Raw genomic sequence first — 14,308 nt, forward strand, 5'->3', positions numbered from 1 at the left:
TGGCCTCCTATTGGCAGTGAGCAAAATACTCCAGCAGCCTTTAATTAGAGACTCTACTCCAGAAACATCATGCACTATCATTTTTCCTTGATTCCAGTCCCTTCTGGATAGTTCGAGTTTCAACCATCAGGAAATTTATCAGTGTAGTTTTATGTATTCAAAGTATTTGTGTATTTCTTTGAATTTGTATATGTTCTTCTCAACAAATGAAAGTGATGATTTTGAAGTCCAGCTTGCAGAGTTAATGAATGCTCAGAAATTCTCAGTGAGGTAGATGAAGTGGATCACAACAAATATCCTGATCAGTGAGAGGGACTGTGTACCCGAGATAATACTCTCAGCTTTTACTTTGGGCATCCATCTGCCTCTGCTTCGAAGTTTCCTGCTCCCCTTGAAAGGATGCTGCAGCTGTCTGGGTAGCAGCAAAGGAAACAACAGAGCTTTTAGTACAGCATTCAATAACCTGAAATTGGTGTCATTTCACCCTAACCTGTCAGAGTGGATGAGGCAGTTTGCACATTATGAGAACAAAGGAGACGTCCCTTCAGTGAGGGCAGGAAACTGATAAGACTATTAAAACTCTTTCAAAGTAATATCTTCATTTTTCTGTTGGAATCTGAGACTGTATTGAACAGCACTTAAGTAGTAATTCCAGCTCCATACGAATGTTCCAAGGTATCAATAGGTAGAGCACTTGAGAATAAATTTTGCTTTTCATTGTCGTGGGATATGTTCTCGTGTCTTTTTTTACTTTGGCCCTCCTTACTTTCTTATCAAAGTTAACAAAGGCAGAAAGTCCATGCTTTTGTACAATTTCCCCTTCTGCAGCTCCCATAGGACAAGGCAGTGCAAGCTTGGTTTATACTGTAAACATCTCATGAAAGAGCTACATCAGGTTTGCAGTCTGAGAGCTGCAGGAATAGTCTCCCAAGCAGCCGCACAGTGCAGGGAGGTTGGAGGTTCCAGCCAGGGATAAAGCTCTGTTGTACCTCAGGGCTCACAGCTCCCATGCACTGCACAGGTAGCAAAGCAGCTCTCAGTGAGAGGCTAACTTAGCCTTACATGACTTTTACAAGAAGGTTTCCCTCTGACTTTTTCAAAGCAATAAACTTCTTTTCCAAAACCACTTCCTGTTTTAGTGTGTTTATAGTCAGTTGAGCCTGGGCATGTATTTACTGCTCCTGGCTCTGATTTCTAATTGACTTGGTTACTGTTGATACAGACCTGGTCTAAACTTTGATTATTACTTTTCTTTTTCCAGGAACCATAATTTTCTATTACCAGAGTGAACGTTTGCATCTTCTAGTCAAACTCTGCCAAAGTATTTTTTAAGAAAACACTATCCTTGCAACCATTCCTGTTAAATAAAAGCCCCTTGCCAAGGACTTGGAAGAATATCACATGAAGCAGGAACCTAGCTGCAACACGAATTCTCTGTTTCGATTAGCTCAGAGGTTGGGATCCTCACCTATACATGACATCTTAACCTTCTTACATGAAGCAGAGATAGGCATAATTCCACTCAGCACCTATTCAGACATAGGAAAACCTCTAATTTCAAGATGAATACAGGATCACAAGAAGGTCAACTGTGGAATAAGTTATCCAGCAAACTACATCTTACAGAAATGTCTCCCACATATACTTCCCAGTGGCAACTGGGAATATATAGTTGTCAACTGTATCTTTTGCACAGAACGTAATCCATTGGCAGGGTCTTTAGAAACAGCCAGTTTCCCCTTTACATGGTGAGAGAAGCTTATAAGAAAAATCAACCCTTGGATAAGTATATTATTCATTACATTTACTTTACCTTTGAATGGAAGTATCTTCATTGACATGAACAGATAAAAAAAAAATTTCTTAGCCTTTAAGACAATCCCATTTCCTTTTGAATTTTAAGATGGAATAAAAATATTTTTGAGATTGTTCTTGATTATGTAAGACCTTATTTGAAGGTATAAACACATCTGGTCTGTGGTACATTAGCATTCACAAGAATTTTTCGAAATTGGAGATACGTGGTCCTGATATGTTTCCTTATTAGAATTTGTGAATCATCAGCATTTACTCTGGCTTCAGTAGAGTTAACACAAAAATTTGTAAAGATGAAATTAAAATCAGTTAAATTATTATTAAACAAATAATAATAATAATAATAATAATAATAATAATAATAATAATAATAATAATATATTAAACTGTTATTCTGGATAACAGTTTCACATTAAAAAATGCAGAAAATTACTTCTCATTTGTATTGAATATCAATAATTTTTAATTTACAGAGGTTTATTCTATCAAATAGAATTCCAACAAAAGTTAAGAACTTTCTTACCAATTCTAGAATAATTAAACTTTAAAAAAACTCTTTTCTTTAAAAACAAATAGCGATAGGACCCTGTCTATGACAGTATCAACCTGAAACTGCTTTTGTCAAGTGGAAGGAGTGCAAACTCTACATGGAATTCGGCCTTGTAATATTGTTCTTACTCCATTAAAAACATGTTACTAAGAGAAAGCTTTTCAAAGTTGCAGAACATAATCTTGGATCCAAAGCTGGCTAAAGACAGTGGGAGGTGTTCTATTGACACAGCTGCCCAGGGACACTGTGGGTGCCCCATCCCCGGAGGTATTTAAGGCCAGGCTGGATGGTTTTGAGTTACCTGGTCTAGCGGAAGGCGCCCCTGCCCATGGCAGAGGGGTTGGAACTAGATGAGCTTTAAAGTCCGTTCCAACCTAAACCTTTCCGTGATTCTATGATTCTACTACTTAAAAAGATTTTGAATTAGGTCTTAGTAAAGAATTAGAAACAATAAAGAACTTTTTATGTGAATGTGAATGGTAAGGATTAAACCTTAGTCGGTTTAAAAAAGCAAAAGAAAAATATTCTTAATAACTTCATTCTTTCAGATTCTTCACACTCAAGTCACAAAAGTTGTATTCCGTGTTATTCAAAAGCAAGGCCCTTGCCCCTCCTTCATTATACCTATACTTATAGAACATACTTACGCTTTCCTGACAGATGGTGCTTGATTAGTGCATCAGAGGAAAACAAACCACCACCTACAATGGTTCCTGGAGAAGCCTTGAGGAAAAACCCATGATCTATCATTTATAAAATTATTTAGTTATTTCCAGATAATTTTTTATCATCCCCCTGAGGTTCTTTTCTTTAATTTTTTACAAATCTTATTCATGGGAAACAAACCAGTGAGTTTTCTCTGCAGTGTCCAGCATATCTCTGCAGTGTCTAGCATTATCAACATTTACAGCTTTTAAATTAAAACTTATTTGTGAAATGCCCAGCAGTTTCTGAATTCACTCCCCATTGAAGAATAACTCTGGGATTTAAAAGAAAAAAATACAGTTTTTTTAAGAAATAATGAAGATTTTCTTTATTCTTCACCTATTGTCTGACATCATGTCTGATTCATTACTGAAATTGGGACTCCAATCATAGTCAAAAATGAATGTTTTTTACCTATTAAACCCTGAATTCAGCATTCAATAGATTGCATTTAATGCGAGGTCATTTTATTTCATTTGGCTATCATCAGTTTATACAAGAAAACAAAAAATCCTAAGCTCATAGCTTACTAGTAAAAGGAATAAGTTGTGATTTTCTAATTGTTCTTTAGAATACTTTTGGTGTGCACCATATAGAAGTGCTAGACTGGCCAAAAAAAAAAGTAGTTCTCTACCTGTAAAAAAGAAAAGAAAGTCTATAACTTGGTTTTCTCATAAACTGTATTGGTATGTTTTGATTCTTTTCCTATTTAATTTAGAAGAAAAATACTTGGGTACGTAATCTCTTCTGAATAAATTACAGTTCTTTTAGCTGATCATATGCTTTCATAATGACATTCCCATTAATTTGCAGTCTGAAAATTTGGAAACTAGGTTCTGTTCATCTCGGTGTACTGCTAACTCTGAAGCCTGAAGAAGGCATTTTAAATATGACTCTGACTGACTACTTTACAGCTCATTATTCAAATGAAACTCTGTCAATATTATAACTCTGGAGACTACATCTTAAATATAATTTATTCAGATTAATTTTTTGAAGGGTCTGGATTTTTCCTTTTTTTCCCACAGTCCAAAAAATAATACCCAATCATAGGAATGTGCCTATATTTCAGTCCTCCTCTGCCTCCTTATTACAGAAAACATATACTGCTGAAGCTGAGTACAGTGCAAGAACAGTCAAGCATACAAGAATAATTAATGATGGCCAGCGGTAAAGTACTCCTCAAAATTTAAGGTTGTTTCATACAACTGAGGCCATGCTGAAAGAGCACAGTGTTGTTATCTGTGGAAGGAGAGAAATCAACAGACTTTGAAGCAGTGGAAATTCTGCGTGTGTTAGGGAAGGAGAGCAGTTTTTACATGCAGATGAGCAAATGTAAATTCCACTTACTGGGAATACAAAAATATTTTAAAAGAAGATTACGATGAGGTGTTTATGAGGGATATGGGATATTTTAGAGATATAAAACATTGATATAGATACTACAGTGCTGCAAAAAATGTGTGCCACATAAAGTCCCAATAGCACTGAGATAAAAGTAAAGGGATGAACTTAACTGCATGGCAAAATCAGATGTTACTGTGCAGATACAGACACCACATAATCGAGTTGCAACTGGCCATTTTAAGAAACCAAATCATGTAAGGAATTTTATAACTTCAAAAGATTTAAATAAGGCAATCAAACATGAATGCTAGCCCAAGAGAGTAGCTGAGGGCATCTGCCCAGATCATCACTGTTGTATCTTAGCGTAACTCTTCCAAAGGCAGTGGAGCTATGCTAATTTACACCAACTGAGGATCTGGACAATCATGTTCGGGACTTCAAGTGACAAAATTACTTTTATTTTGGGATATATATTAAAGGGTTTTGGCAAGTCTGACCAAACACAGAAAGTGCAAACCACTGCATTTTTAATTCCCCTTTTAGCAACTGTATAGTTTATGCAACTTCCCATGGGGATCACCTCAGCACTTGGGATATACCACAGCATCATGTTGCAGATCTTTGCAGATCTGGATGGAATGAGTAATTGGTTATGATCTGTTGATTCAAAGCAAAAATGATCAACACCACAATGGGAGTCTGCACAATTACCAAACTGTGCCAAAGAAAAGACCCTTGAATTGATTACAAGCAAATGCCAGGCTGAATGAGATTAATTATGTAGGACAAGTTCAATGACAAAGAAGTATGACCAAACCCAAGGAAGACAGAGGCAACTGTACAAATGAAAAAACTCCAAGACAAGAAGGCCTTAGAGAGATTCATTGGGCATATTAACATAGCTAAACAAATTCATTTATAATTAATCACAATTAAGTTCTCCTCTCAGAATAGTTGCTCAGAAACTGCACAGTATGGCACTAGAATGACTGACAAGAGAAAGGCTTTGAAAATTAAACCATCAAACAAACATTCACACTGAAATATTTGGTGATTAGTGAAGAGCTAGGAACTAAAGAGTGTATCTTCAAAACTGCCTAAGTTGTTATTGCAGACACTGAATTCCAATTTCAAAGTTAGGCATATAGAAATTACAGGGATGTGGATGCCCACCACTTACATTCCTTCTAAAAACCAGTTTAGACTCTTTAAGTCATACAGGTTCCTTTGAAAAAATTGCTCTAATTCAGTGACTGTTTATCTGAATTGAGACTATTTTGGTAATAACTGAGTGGCAAATGGTTTTAAATATTGGTTCAATATTTATTGATTCAAATCCAAATCCAAACAGTAAAAAAATACAAGCTACGCTTATCTTTTGTTTTGAATAATTAAGTACATAAAGAAACAGGCCATTAACTATTTGGCTGTTGTAGATACCTCTATGCAAAGGAAGCCTCTCATTTCAGAGCATTTCATACTATTGACAACTTACTAAGGCCCTGATTCTGCAAGGTGCTTCATGCAAGCAATTTTGTGCCTGCATGGAACATTTCACAGCATCAGAGATACTGACATACTGGTATTTTAAGGAGCTTTTTAGAGAGTTCATGCTTTTAAGAGTACCTCGGAGTAATGAAAACAATGATGAAGGGTCTCATGTAAACAAAACTCAAGTGTTTTCCATTTCAGAGACAAAAGTTGACAAACTTAAGTGAGAAAAATGGAATGACTCAACCTTACCGGAGTCTGAATGAGTTATTCTAACAGAGAAAAAGCCCAGCCACTTCCATATGTAAAACTTATTGCGACTACAGAGATGAAGTTGCTGCAGATGATGGGTTTCTATACAAAGGACATTATCATAACACCACACAACATGAGGTTGGAAATGCTAGGTATAACCTACAGTGCCCATTTGAGTATTGAGAAGTGCAGGAACAGAGCCCAAGGTGTTCTGTTCTGGCCAGGCATGCATGCTGCCATCAAAGATAAGGTATCCAAGTGGAAATCTGCAATAAATACAGGAAACAAAAATGCAAAAAAAACCCACTGAAACCACATAAGATTCCTAATTTCACTTGGCCCAAGGATTGTTGAGCAAAATGGGGAAGATTATTCCTTATAGATGAACTAATAATTGGGGATCTATGTTCCTTGGTTTTGTTTTTAATAATTTAAATTAGACTAGCACACTAACTTGCAATTTAAGAACACATCAAAAACTACAGTTTGTTCAGGTTTTTTTTACCACAACATTGCAGATAAATTAATAAAATACTATCATTTACAAATGGCTCATTTCAGCACTTTTTAGCATTTCTCCAAATACATCACATCTGGTTCTTGGAATCACATTTCCTATACAAAAGTTAGCTAAAGCATCAAGGAATTTCAAAAAGTGTCTGCAGATTCAAAGAATACATACTGAGCATCAAAGGAGTATTTCAACTTAACACAAGATTACTTACTAGGCTCAACAACCTTAGCATTCAAGAAAAACTGTAATGACAACTTCTATTAAGTTTCCATGTTAAAAAAAAAAAAAAACAAAAACAAAGACAAAAAACATAAACCACAGGAGTAAAAAGGTGATAATAGGAATGGAAATGGTCATTTCACTTGCAGCAAAGAGTAATTTTCTAAGATAAAAGTCAGTGAAAACTACATAATGGGTCTCAGGCTTGCTGCATTCTTATAGGAGGACAGATGTAATCTCAACAGGAAAAGGGAAGGAGAAGGTGGGAAAGAGAAGGCAAGGCAAGGCAAGGGATAAGACTTCTTTGCGGATGAAACAACAAATGCACATCTAGGAACTAAACATCAGAAACACCTCAAGTGGAAAACACAGGATGTAGGTGGAGAATTCACTCCAGCAGGTAAACAGAATTCTGCAGAAATAACTGGTTTGAGTACATAAAGTGACTGTATATTGGGAGAGCTATCAAGGTTTAAAATAGTATGGGCACTGGTCAATGTCCAAGAATAATGTGGTTACCTATATAAAGAGGGAAATGTTACTGTGGTGTTTTACTAATAGATCCTAAAAATTTTTGTCTACACATTTTAAATTTATATTTGGAGAAGACCTATTTTTTACCAGATGACTACAGCAAGGAGGAAAATGCTACTCTTTTCCAGTAATATTTTATTTTATATATCAATCAGAATAAAAACAACAGAAGCTTCTCAGTTTCTGGGAGGCTGTCTCTTCTTCCCAGTTCTTGCTGAGCAAATTGTAGCAAAATCACATCAGTAAAAAAATTAAATAATAGATAAATAATTAATATAGAAGAGTTTCCCTAGAAGTATGAGGTAAGGATATCCTTTTTATCACAAAAACACTGTACTGCATGGAGTTGTTTTTCAAGAAGAATCATGGCTAAAAGGGAGAGCTTCAGAGAAGTTCACTTTTCTATGTGAGCACTGCCAGGGTGACACCTCTGAGAACAGGGAGATGAGTGAAAGGAAGTCAAGAGAAAGAGTAGAAGATCAATAAGAATATGGAAATCACTGAGGCAGAATGACATGGAAGAAAGACGGAAGCACAGAAATTCCGACTCTTACTTTATTGTGGAGAATATGCAAAAATAGACTGAGCTCCTCACTTAGAGTTAAGAAGAGATGTGGGAAACAAAAGCTCTTAGGTTTCAATGTAGTGAGGGGAAGGAAACTGCACTCGCCCTTCTATAGGAAATACCAAAAGACATCCACCAGAGAAAACAAGAAAATCCACACAGATGCTTTGAGACTGAAGGACTGGGCATACTAAAACAGTATCAAGAAGTATCCAAACTTGTAGGCACCTGGTTGAACTGGAAATCTTCCTGAGGATTGGATTGTTCAGAATAAGCAATAACGGAATTGTCTGGCAGAAAATTGACCCAAGACAACAAGAGCAGATGTTGAGGATGGGATATTTAGTTCCACAGCAGACCAAGCTAACACTTAGTTACCTATACACATAAGGTGTATATGTATATCCATATATATATAATAGCCTTTGAAAAACTGTGATTATTTTTACATCAAAGTAGAACTAAGTAGAAATATGTTTGTCACTTTCTGGGGGGTTTTTAAAACAATAAATAATTTTAGCTTTGGATTGTGGAGGGTTTTTTAAAATTTGTTTTGAGTAAGATTTGAAGTGCTTCAAAATGTTGTTTTTAACAGTATTTTTAATTCCACAATGTTGTTAGTTTAGAAGTAATCGCAACTGTTTGAAAAACCTGCTATGATAAGGAATAAATAAAGAAAACTGATTAGAAAAAGCCCCTTGGTAAGATCACCTGGAATTTAATTTATGAATACTTTAATATTGGTAGCTGTCACTGGGTGGGCTGTTAACTGTTTTCACATCATACTTAACTTTACCCATCAATATAGTGTTCCTATGTCCTTTAAAAATTAGTTGCTTTTCACTAGTACTATAACCAAACTCTTAATACTGGAAAAGTTTGGTTCCTTGCCAGATATTGATTTCTTCAGACAGCTTTAAAGCCGTCAACCCCCCCTTTTTTTTTCCCCCCAGCATAAGTAACTGAGAATCAAAGCAGAAGATATTGTTCTGTTATTTGGAGATCACTGACCAGGCTGTAACTGCTTTAGTTTGTTGACAAACTATGCACAAAGGCTCTCACTTTTCTATTTGACCTTTGGGCAAAAATGAAAAATTGTGCAACCTGCGTGGTAAACCTGAGCAAGAACCCTTACAGATGAGAAACATGAGCAATAAGGAATAACTATGCTGACCCTGGAACAATTTAATTGAAAGTTGCAACATTATTATTCTGAGAGACAGGAAATGTGAGTAATGAAATCTTGGAGCCACAACTTCCAAAAGGCAATACAGTAAGCATAACTGTTAAGCAAAATAAACATTTCTCTAACCTTTTAGGATTCTTATATTATTTTAATTGTGAATATTATATGACTGATACTATTAATGAATATTATTTGAAGTGTCTGCTATTTTATATTTTAGTTGGGAATGAAAATAAATCACTGTGTTAGCAAAATTCCAGTTAGAAAGCTGCATTAAACATTATTTGTATGTGTTGTAAAGTACATACAAAGAGATCATGTATCAGTAAAATGTGATATGAAGGCTTTTCCAGCACGTGTGATATTTGATACATGGTGAAACCATAGAAGTATTAAATCCCTCCACATTATGCAGTCCAGAAATATTATTCCTACCCTGCACTATTATTTCTTCTACTAGACTATCAACTGTTCCCTGCACCCTATACATTAAACAACTATTTGCCAAGAGTTTTACAAAGGTTGAAATCTTTATGGAAGAAGGGAAAAAACTACACTGAAAACCTGACCAAGGAATAAAAGATGAAGAAGAGATGAGAACAGTGCAGATTGGTTGGGACAGGACAGAAAGGGATCCCAGCTTGGGTTATAGGTAAAAATGTGTATACATTTCTCTCTACAGCCTGGGGCAGGAGGCAAGGTTACTGATTCTCACTGCTCTTCGGCTGTCAGCAAATATGTGTGAAACATCCCAGCAATGTTTCCCATCTCCTCCTGGTGTCAGTCCATGCAGAACACTAAAGCTTCCACTGCTGCTGGCTGTGACAGCAGAGCAGACACCAAAATTCTCCATAGTGGCTGGTGGTCTGACAGATGGCCAGTAGTATCCTTTACTATGGAATTTCTGCTTCTTTTCAGCTTCTGCTTCCTCATTTTAGAAACAAGGAAATTATACTCCCAGACCTCACACACAGAATTATAACAGATGTAAATGAAGTACTTCACAGTTCAAAAATTTCAAAATCAAATTCACTTATGTAGCTTTGGTTCAGCTGCTTTGTGCATGCACATTACATTTACATGATCACATCTTCTTCCATCTTAAGCAGAGAACAAGAACATAAATGAGAGCTGTATAAAGGATGCTGCCATCCATAGGACTCCTACTTCCCTGCTTTCAAATATATGTGGGAAATGCTAAGATGCTTTATTTCTGTCTCTGTACCAACTTCACAGAATGTAGAGACAGAGGACAATAAAATATAAATGTGATGGAGGCAGGAGATGGGCTGATCAGACAAGGGAGCTTGAGACAGGGAACAATGTAGAAAAAACGATGAATAAAAACAGGACAGAGTAAATGGGCCAAGTGGAAGATGAGACTGATCAGAGTTCTGGGGTAGGAGAAAGGACAGTGGGGCTGCTCTGGAACTGGACTCTCCTTCTTTTTCTGCAGAGTTCATCCCTTTTCACAAAGGATCAATTACATTACACAGATCTACTAAATTCCCATAATTCCAAACAAATTCAAGGATTTGAACATTTACAGTTCTCTATAATGTGAAGAACTGACAAATTGAGTCCTACAAGTATCCAACTGAGCAATCAAAATTATATACCTAATTTTTCTGGTTTAAAATGAGGATAATGCTGTATTTACTTCAGAATACAACTGCAGATGAAAAAAAAAATTCTTTTATAACTACATTAATTAGGAAACACTCAGATGTGATGGTAGTGACAAATGTGTGAGTGAACTAATAGGTCTGTCTTCAGAGGGCAGTTTGAGAAAACCAGAGTGAATAACAGACAGGGCCTCACATGGGATAATAAAGGAAAAGAGAAGAAATTAATTAGTTGCTCATGCAATGATTACTATCTGCCCTGTGCAATAATTTACTTTGTTATCCTGTGGAAAAATATATGATCAGAAAACAAAGAATTGTCATATAGTGCAAATACAAAAGAGAACTGAATTAAGTAAGCCTGCCTAAAATTCTGTCATTTTGGAACTTAAGAGTTTTATGTGTTCAACTGGTATAATGATAACTGCTAAATTAATAATTTATGCTAATAAATAATAAATAATAGATTTAAAATCTAAAAATATTACTTTTACTTAATCTTGCTTTTTTTCTTAGGAAAAGCCTGAAATATCTAGAGAGAGTGGCATGACATGGAAGTGGGATCTCAAGTTTAGGTGTTTTGGGATTTTTTTCTTCCTGGTTTCTACCAGGCGGCCTTGACTGCAGATGTTTGAGAAAAGCAGAGGAGATGAAGTAATTCAGAAACAGCTTCCTAAGATAAATAGAAACCTTATAAAGGGATAAAACAGCAAAGTATTTGCTTAAAATATTCATGCTGCCTCAAGAGTCTTGACTGTTTTGCTTATGCATTCACATTTCCTCAAACTTCTACCATTTGACCCATCCCAACCCAAAATCCAGGTCCAAATCTGAGTTACTCTGAGGTGCACATGCCTTTTTCTCCTTATGCTTAAATGTTTTCCCTGATCTCATTTACATCCCCTTTTGCATATCACAAATTCTTCTGGCAGCATATATCAGCATGACCTAAACTAATAGTTTCAAAATACTTTTTTTACTTTGTGGGAAATCAGATGTAAATTTTGCATGTATTGTTTACCTCTAGAAACTAGATTAGGTAAAACTAGAGAGCAATCTTACTCCAGCAATTTTCTCAAGCTTGCTTTCTTAGTTTGCCCACGATTTACATCAAGAGTTGTTTGTTATTTTTAATCAATGTAAGTACTGAGATCTAGAAATGTATTGTAAAGACAGAATACTGCTAAGCAGTATGGCAGTATAAGGTATCCACTCATACTTTCCCTATTGAATTTTCCTCATTTCTTGTGAACATTTTTCCATCTTAATCAAATTACCAGCTCAGGAGCACCGTCCTGTCATAGCACTAATAAATGCTTCCACACAGAGAGTTGCAGTAGAGCATATGTGCAGGAAGACAGAGCAAAGCTAAGTCTAATGATTCTCTAACGTTCATCGCTCAAAATTGCTACTCCAAAGAACTGAAAGGAATGGTGAAGAACTCATTTTAAGCAGGGGATAACTATGTAAACATTAAAAAACATAGTCACATGAGAAAATGCATTCGGCTGGTAGTGATGATACGAACCTGGGGAAAATCATGCAAGCGTTTGGGAAAAAAACCAAATTGTTTTCCCTCCAACTGTGCCTGAGAAACTGCAGTGCTTTACTGCCTGTGTAATCAGAAGTGTTTCATCAGTCTAATTGTATGGGCATTTTCTGTTCTAACTAGCAAACTTAAAGTTCAGAAAAAGAATAAATAGGAATTCAGATATTAAGATGAAATTCCAGAAGTTCTGTCTTTTGTCCATCCCTGTCACCTAATGGACACACAAAAGGACATACTAGGTAAACAGACTTGTGTACAGAGCCCCCCTGTATGGAATTTCTAGAGACTTCAGTGCATGTTCCAAGCAGGATCAGCCCCTTCTGCAGCAGCTCTCCAGACAGCATTTCTAATTTCTGACACAACTATACACAATTTGCGGTCAAATAGATATTTATAAAGAAAATATTTGTTCTTTATATCTTACTTGAGTTCTTGGGAGCTTGTGGCCAGCATACTCCGAATGCTTTTGTCAGCCAAGGGACAGCCAGATAAACTGTAAGACATGGCAGGACATACAAGTATGTTAATCTTCTCATTACCTGAACATTCCCAAACAAACACAACATAAAAATTAAAAAGTAAAAGTTTGTAATGCAGAAAAGCGATGGGGCAAGTGCTGTAATATTGAATTCTGTAATATAGTTAACCCTCTGAATATATTCAGTTATCAATATTACTTCCAAAATTACACACTGTAAATGTTCTTGTTTGTTTGTTTGTTTCTCTATGAACTAGAAAAATATAACAAAAATATTGGAGATTCCTGGGTTAACTACTTCAATGCTTAAGGAATACTTTGGAAATTTTAGTAATCTATTTAAAAATAAAAGACGTTTATACAACACACAAATTAGCATGCTTTTAAGATCAACATGTATTACTCAAAGGGTTAACACATAGTTCAACGTTTTACTTTGACAGCATTGTTGAGGTAAGCTGAAAACAATAAATTGAAAAGACAGAATCCACCATGAAAAAAATGAAGTCACACCTTCTATGTGAGGCGTAATTACCAGTCACATGACCACTCCCATCACACCCTGGTGTTGGACATCTGCCACCAAACAAAAACAAAAACAGCCAAAATAGTAAGTATGTTTAAAAAAAAACTTTTAAAAGTTTCATTGTTTCCAGTTTAGCTGCAATGACTGCAAGGGGTTTTAAGCATCCTAATCGAAAAGCTGCAAAATGAACAGGTTTAAATGAAAATGGCGTCTCAATACAATATAGCATCATTAAGAACAAGCAAATACACGTTAGCTTATCACTTTACTTAACTGGCAGTTTGAAACATTTATATGCTGCAAATGTTGCATGCTCATACTGCAAGGCGTATATGTATTCGTTGGTTTAAAAAAAGACAAAGAGAGAGAAAAAGTTAAAAGGAGATAAATAATTTCACCTCACATTATGCTTACGTTATTAAATCCTTTTTGCTCTCTTTGCATTGAGGGTATTTGGGTTTAGGACTTGGGATTGTAACTTCACCAGGATACCTTCTTTCTTCAAGTGCCTCTTGGAAAGGATCCAAATCTTCTGGCTACAGGCAAATATATACACATAAATTTCAGCTAGATAAGGTCACAACTTACACAAAATAATGCAAAGCAGAGTCATCAGATGTAATTTCCTTCTTATCCTATTCTGATGGAGAAAATTAATGAAATTATTTTATATGCTTTCATTAAACTTTTAAATAAGATTTGAATATTTTGATGAAGACTTCACAGTAAGTGAAATATGTAATTTTATAACAAGAAAAAGAAAAAGGAAAAACTTCACCTTTTTCTATAGCTGTCATATTATTTTTCTCTAAAGACTCAGGTCTTTTCCCTAAAGTCATTGCAAATCAGAGGAAAGGCAAAATAGATGACTAAATGCAGTATCTTATGCATTAAAAAGCCATCTTAAATAGCATTTTCAAGGATTTAGAACATCTCAAAGATGAAAAAG

At 35.6% G+C, this 14,308-nt stretch overlaps 1 protein-coding gene across 13 annotated transcripts in view; it reads right to left on the reverse strand.

The window, feature by feature from the left end:
- Positions 1 to 14,308, reverse strand: part of MYT1L (myelin transcription factor 1 like) — a 303,729-nt gene that overhangs the window by 44,814 nt on the left and 244,607 nt on the right. For 9 of the 13 annotated variants that reach the window (XM_066179860.1, XM_066179851.1, XM_066179850.1 and 6 more), the window contains 3 exons: positions 13,774 to 13,895; positions 13,347 to 13,409; positions 12,780 to 12,848 (listed from right to left, as the gene is read on the reverse strand). In XM_066179860.1, the coding sequence (XP_066035957.1) occupies positions 12,780 to 12,848; positions 13,347 to 13,409; positions 13,774 to 13,895 (254 nt within the window). The remainder of the gene's footprint in view (positions 1 to 12,779; positions 12,849 to 13,346; positions 13,410 to 13,773; positions 13,896 to 14,308) is intronic. The other 4 variants (XM_066179856.1, XM_066179854.1, XM_066179855.1 and 1 more) reach the window with 1 other exon arrangement.

Source organism: Chamaea fasciata, unplaced genomic scaffold (assembly GCF_029207755.1).
Source record: "Chamaea fasciata isolate MVZ Bird 193981 ecotype frontalis unplaced genomic scaffold, bChaFas1.0.hap1 SCAF_3, whole genome shotgun sequence".
NCBI lineage: Eukaryota > Metazoa > Chordata > Aves > Passeriformes > Sylviidae > Chamaea > Chamaea fasciata.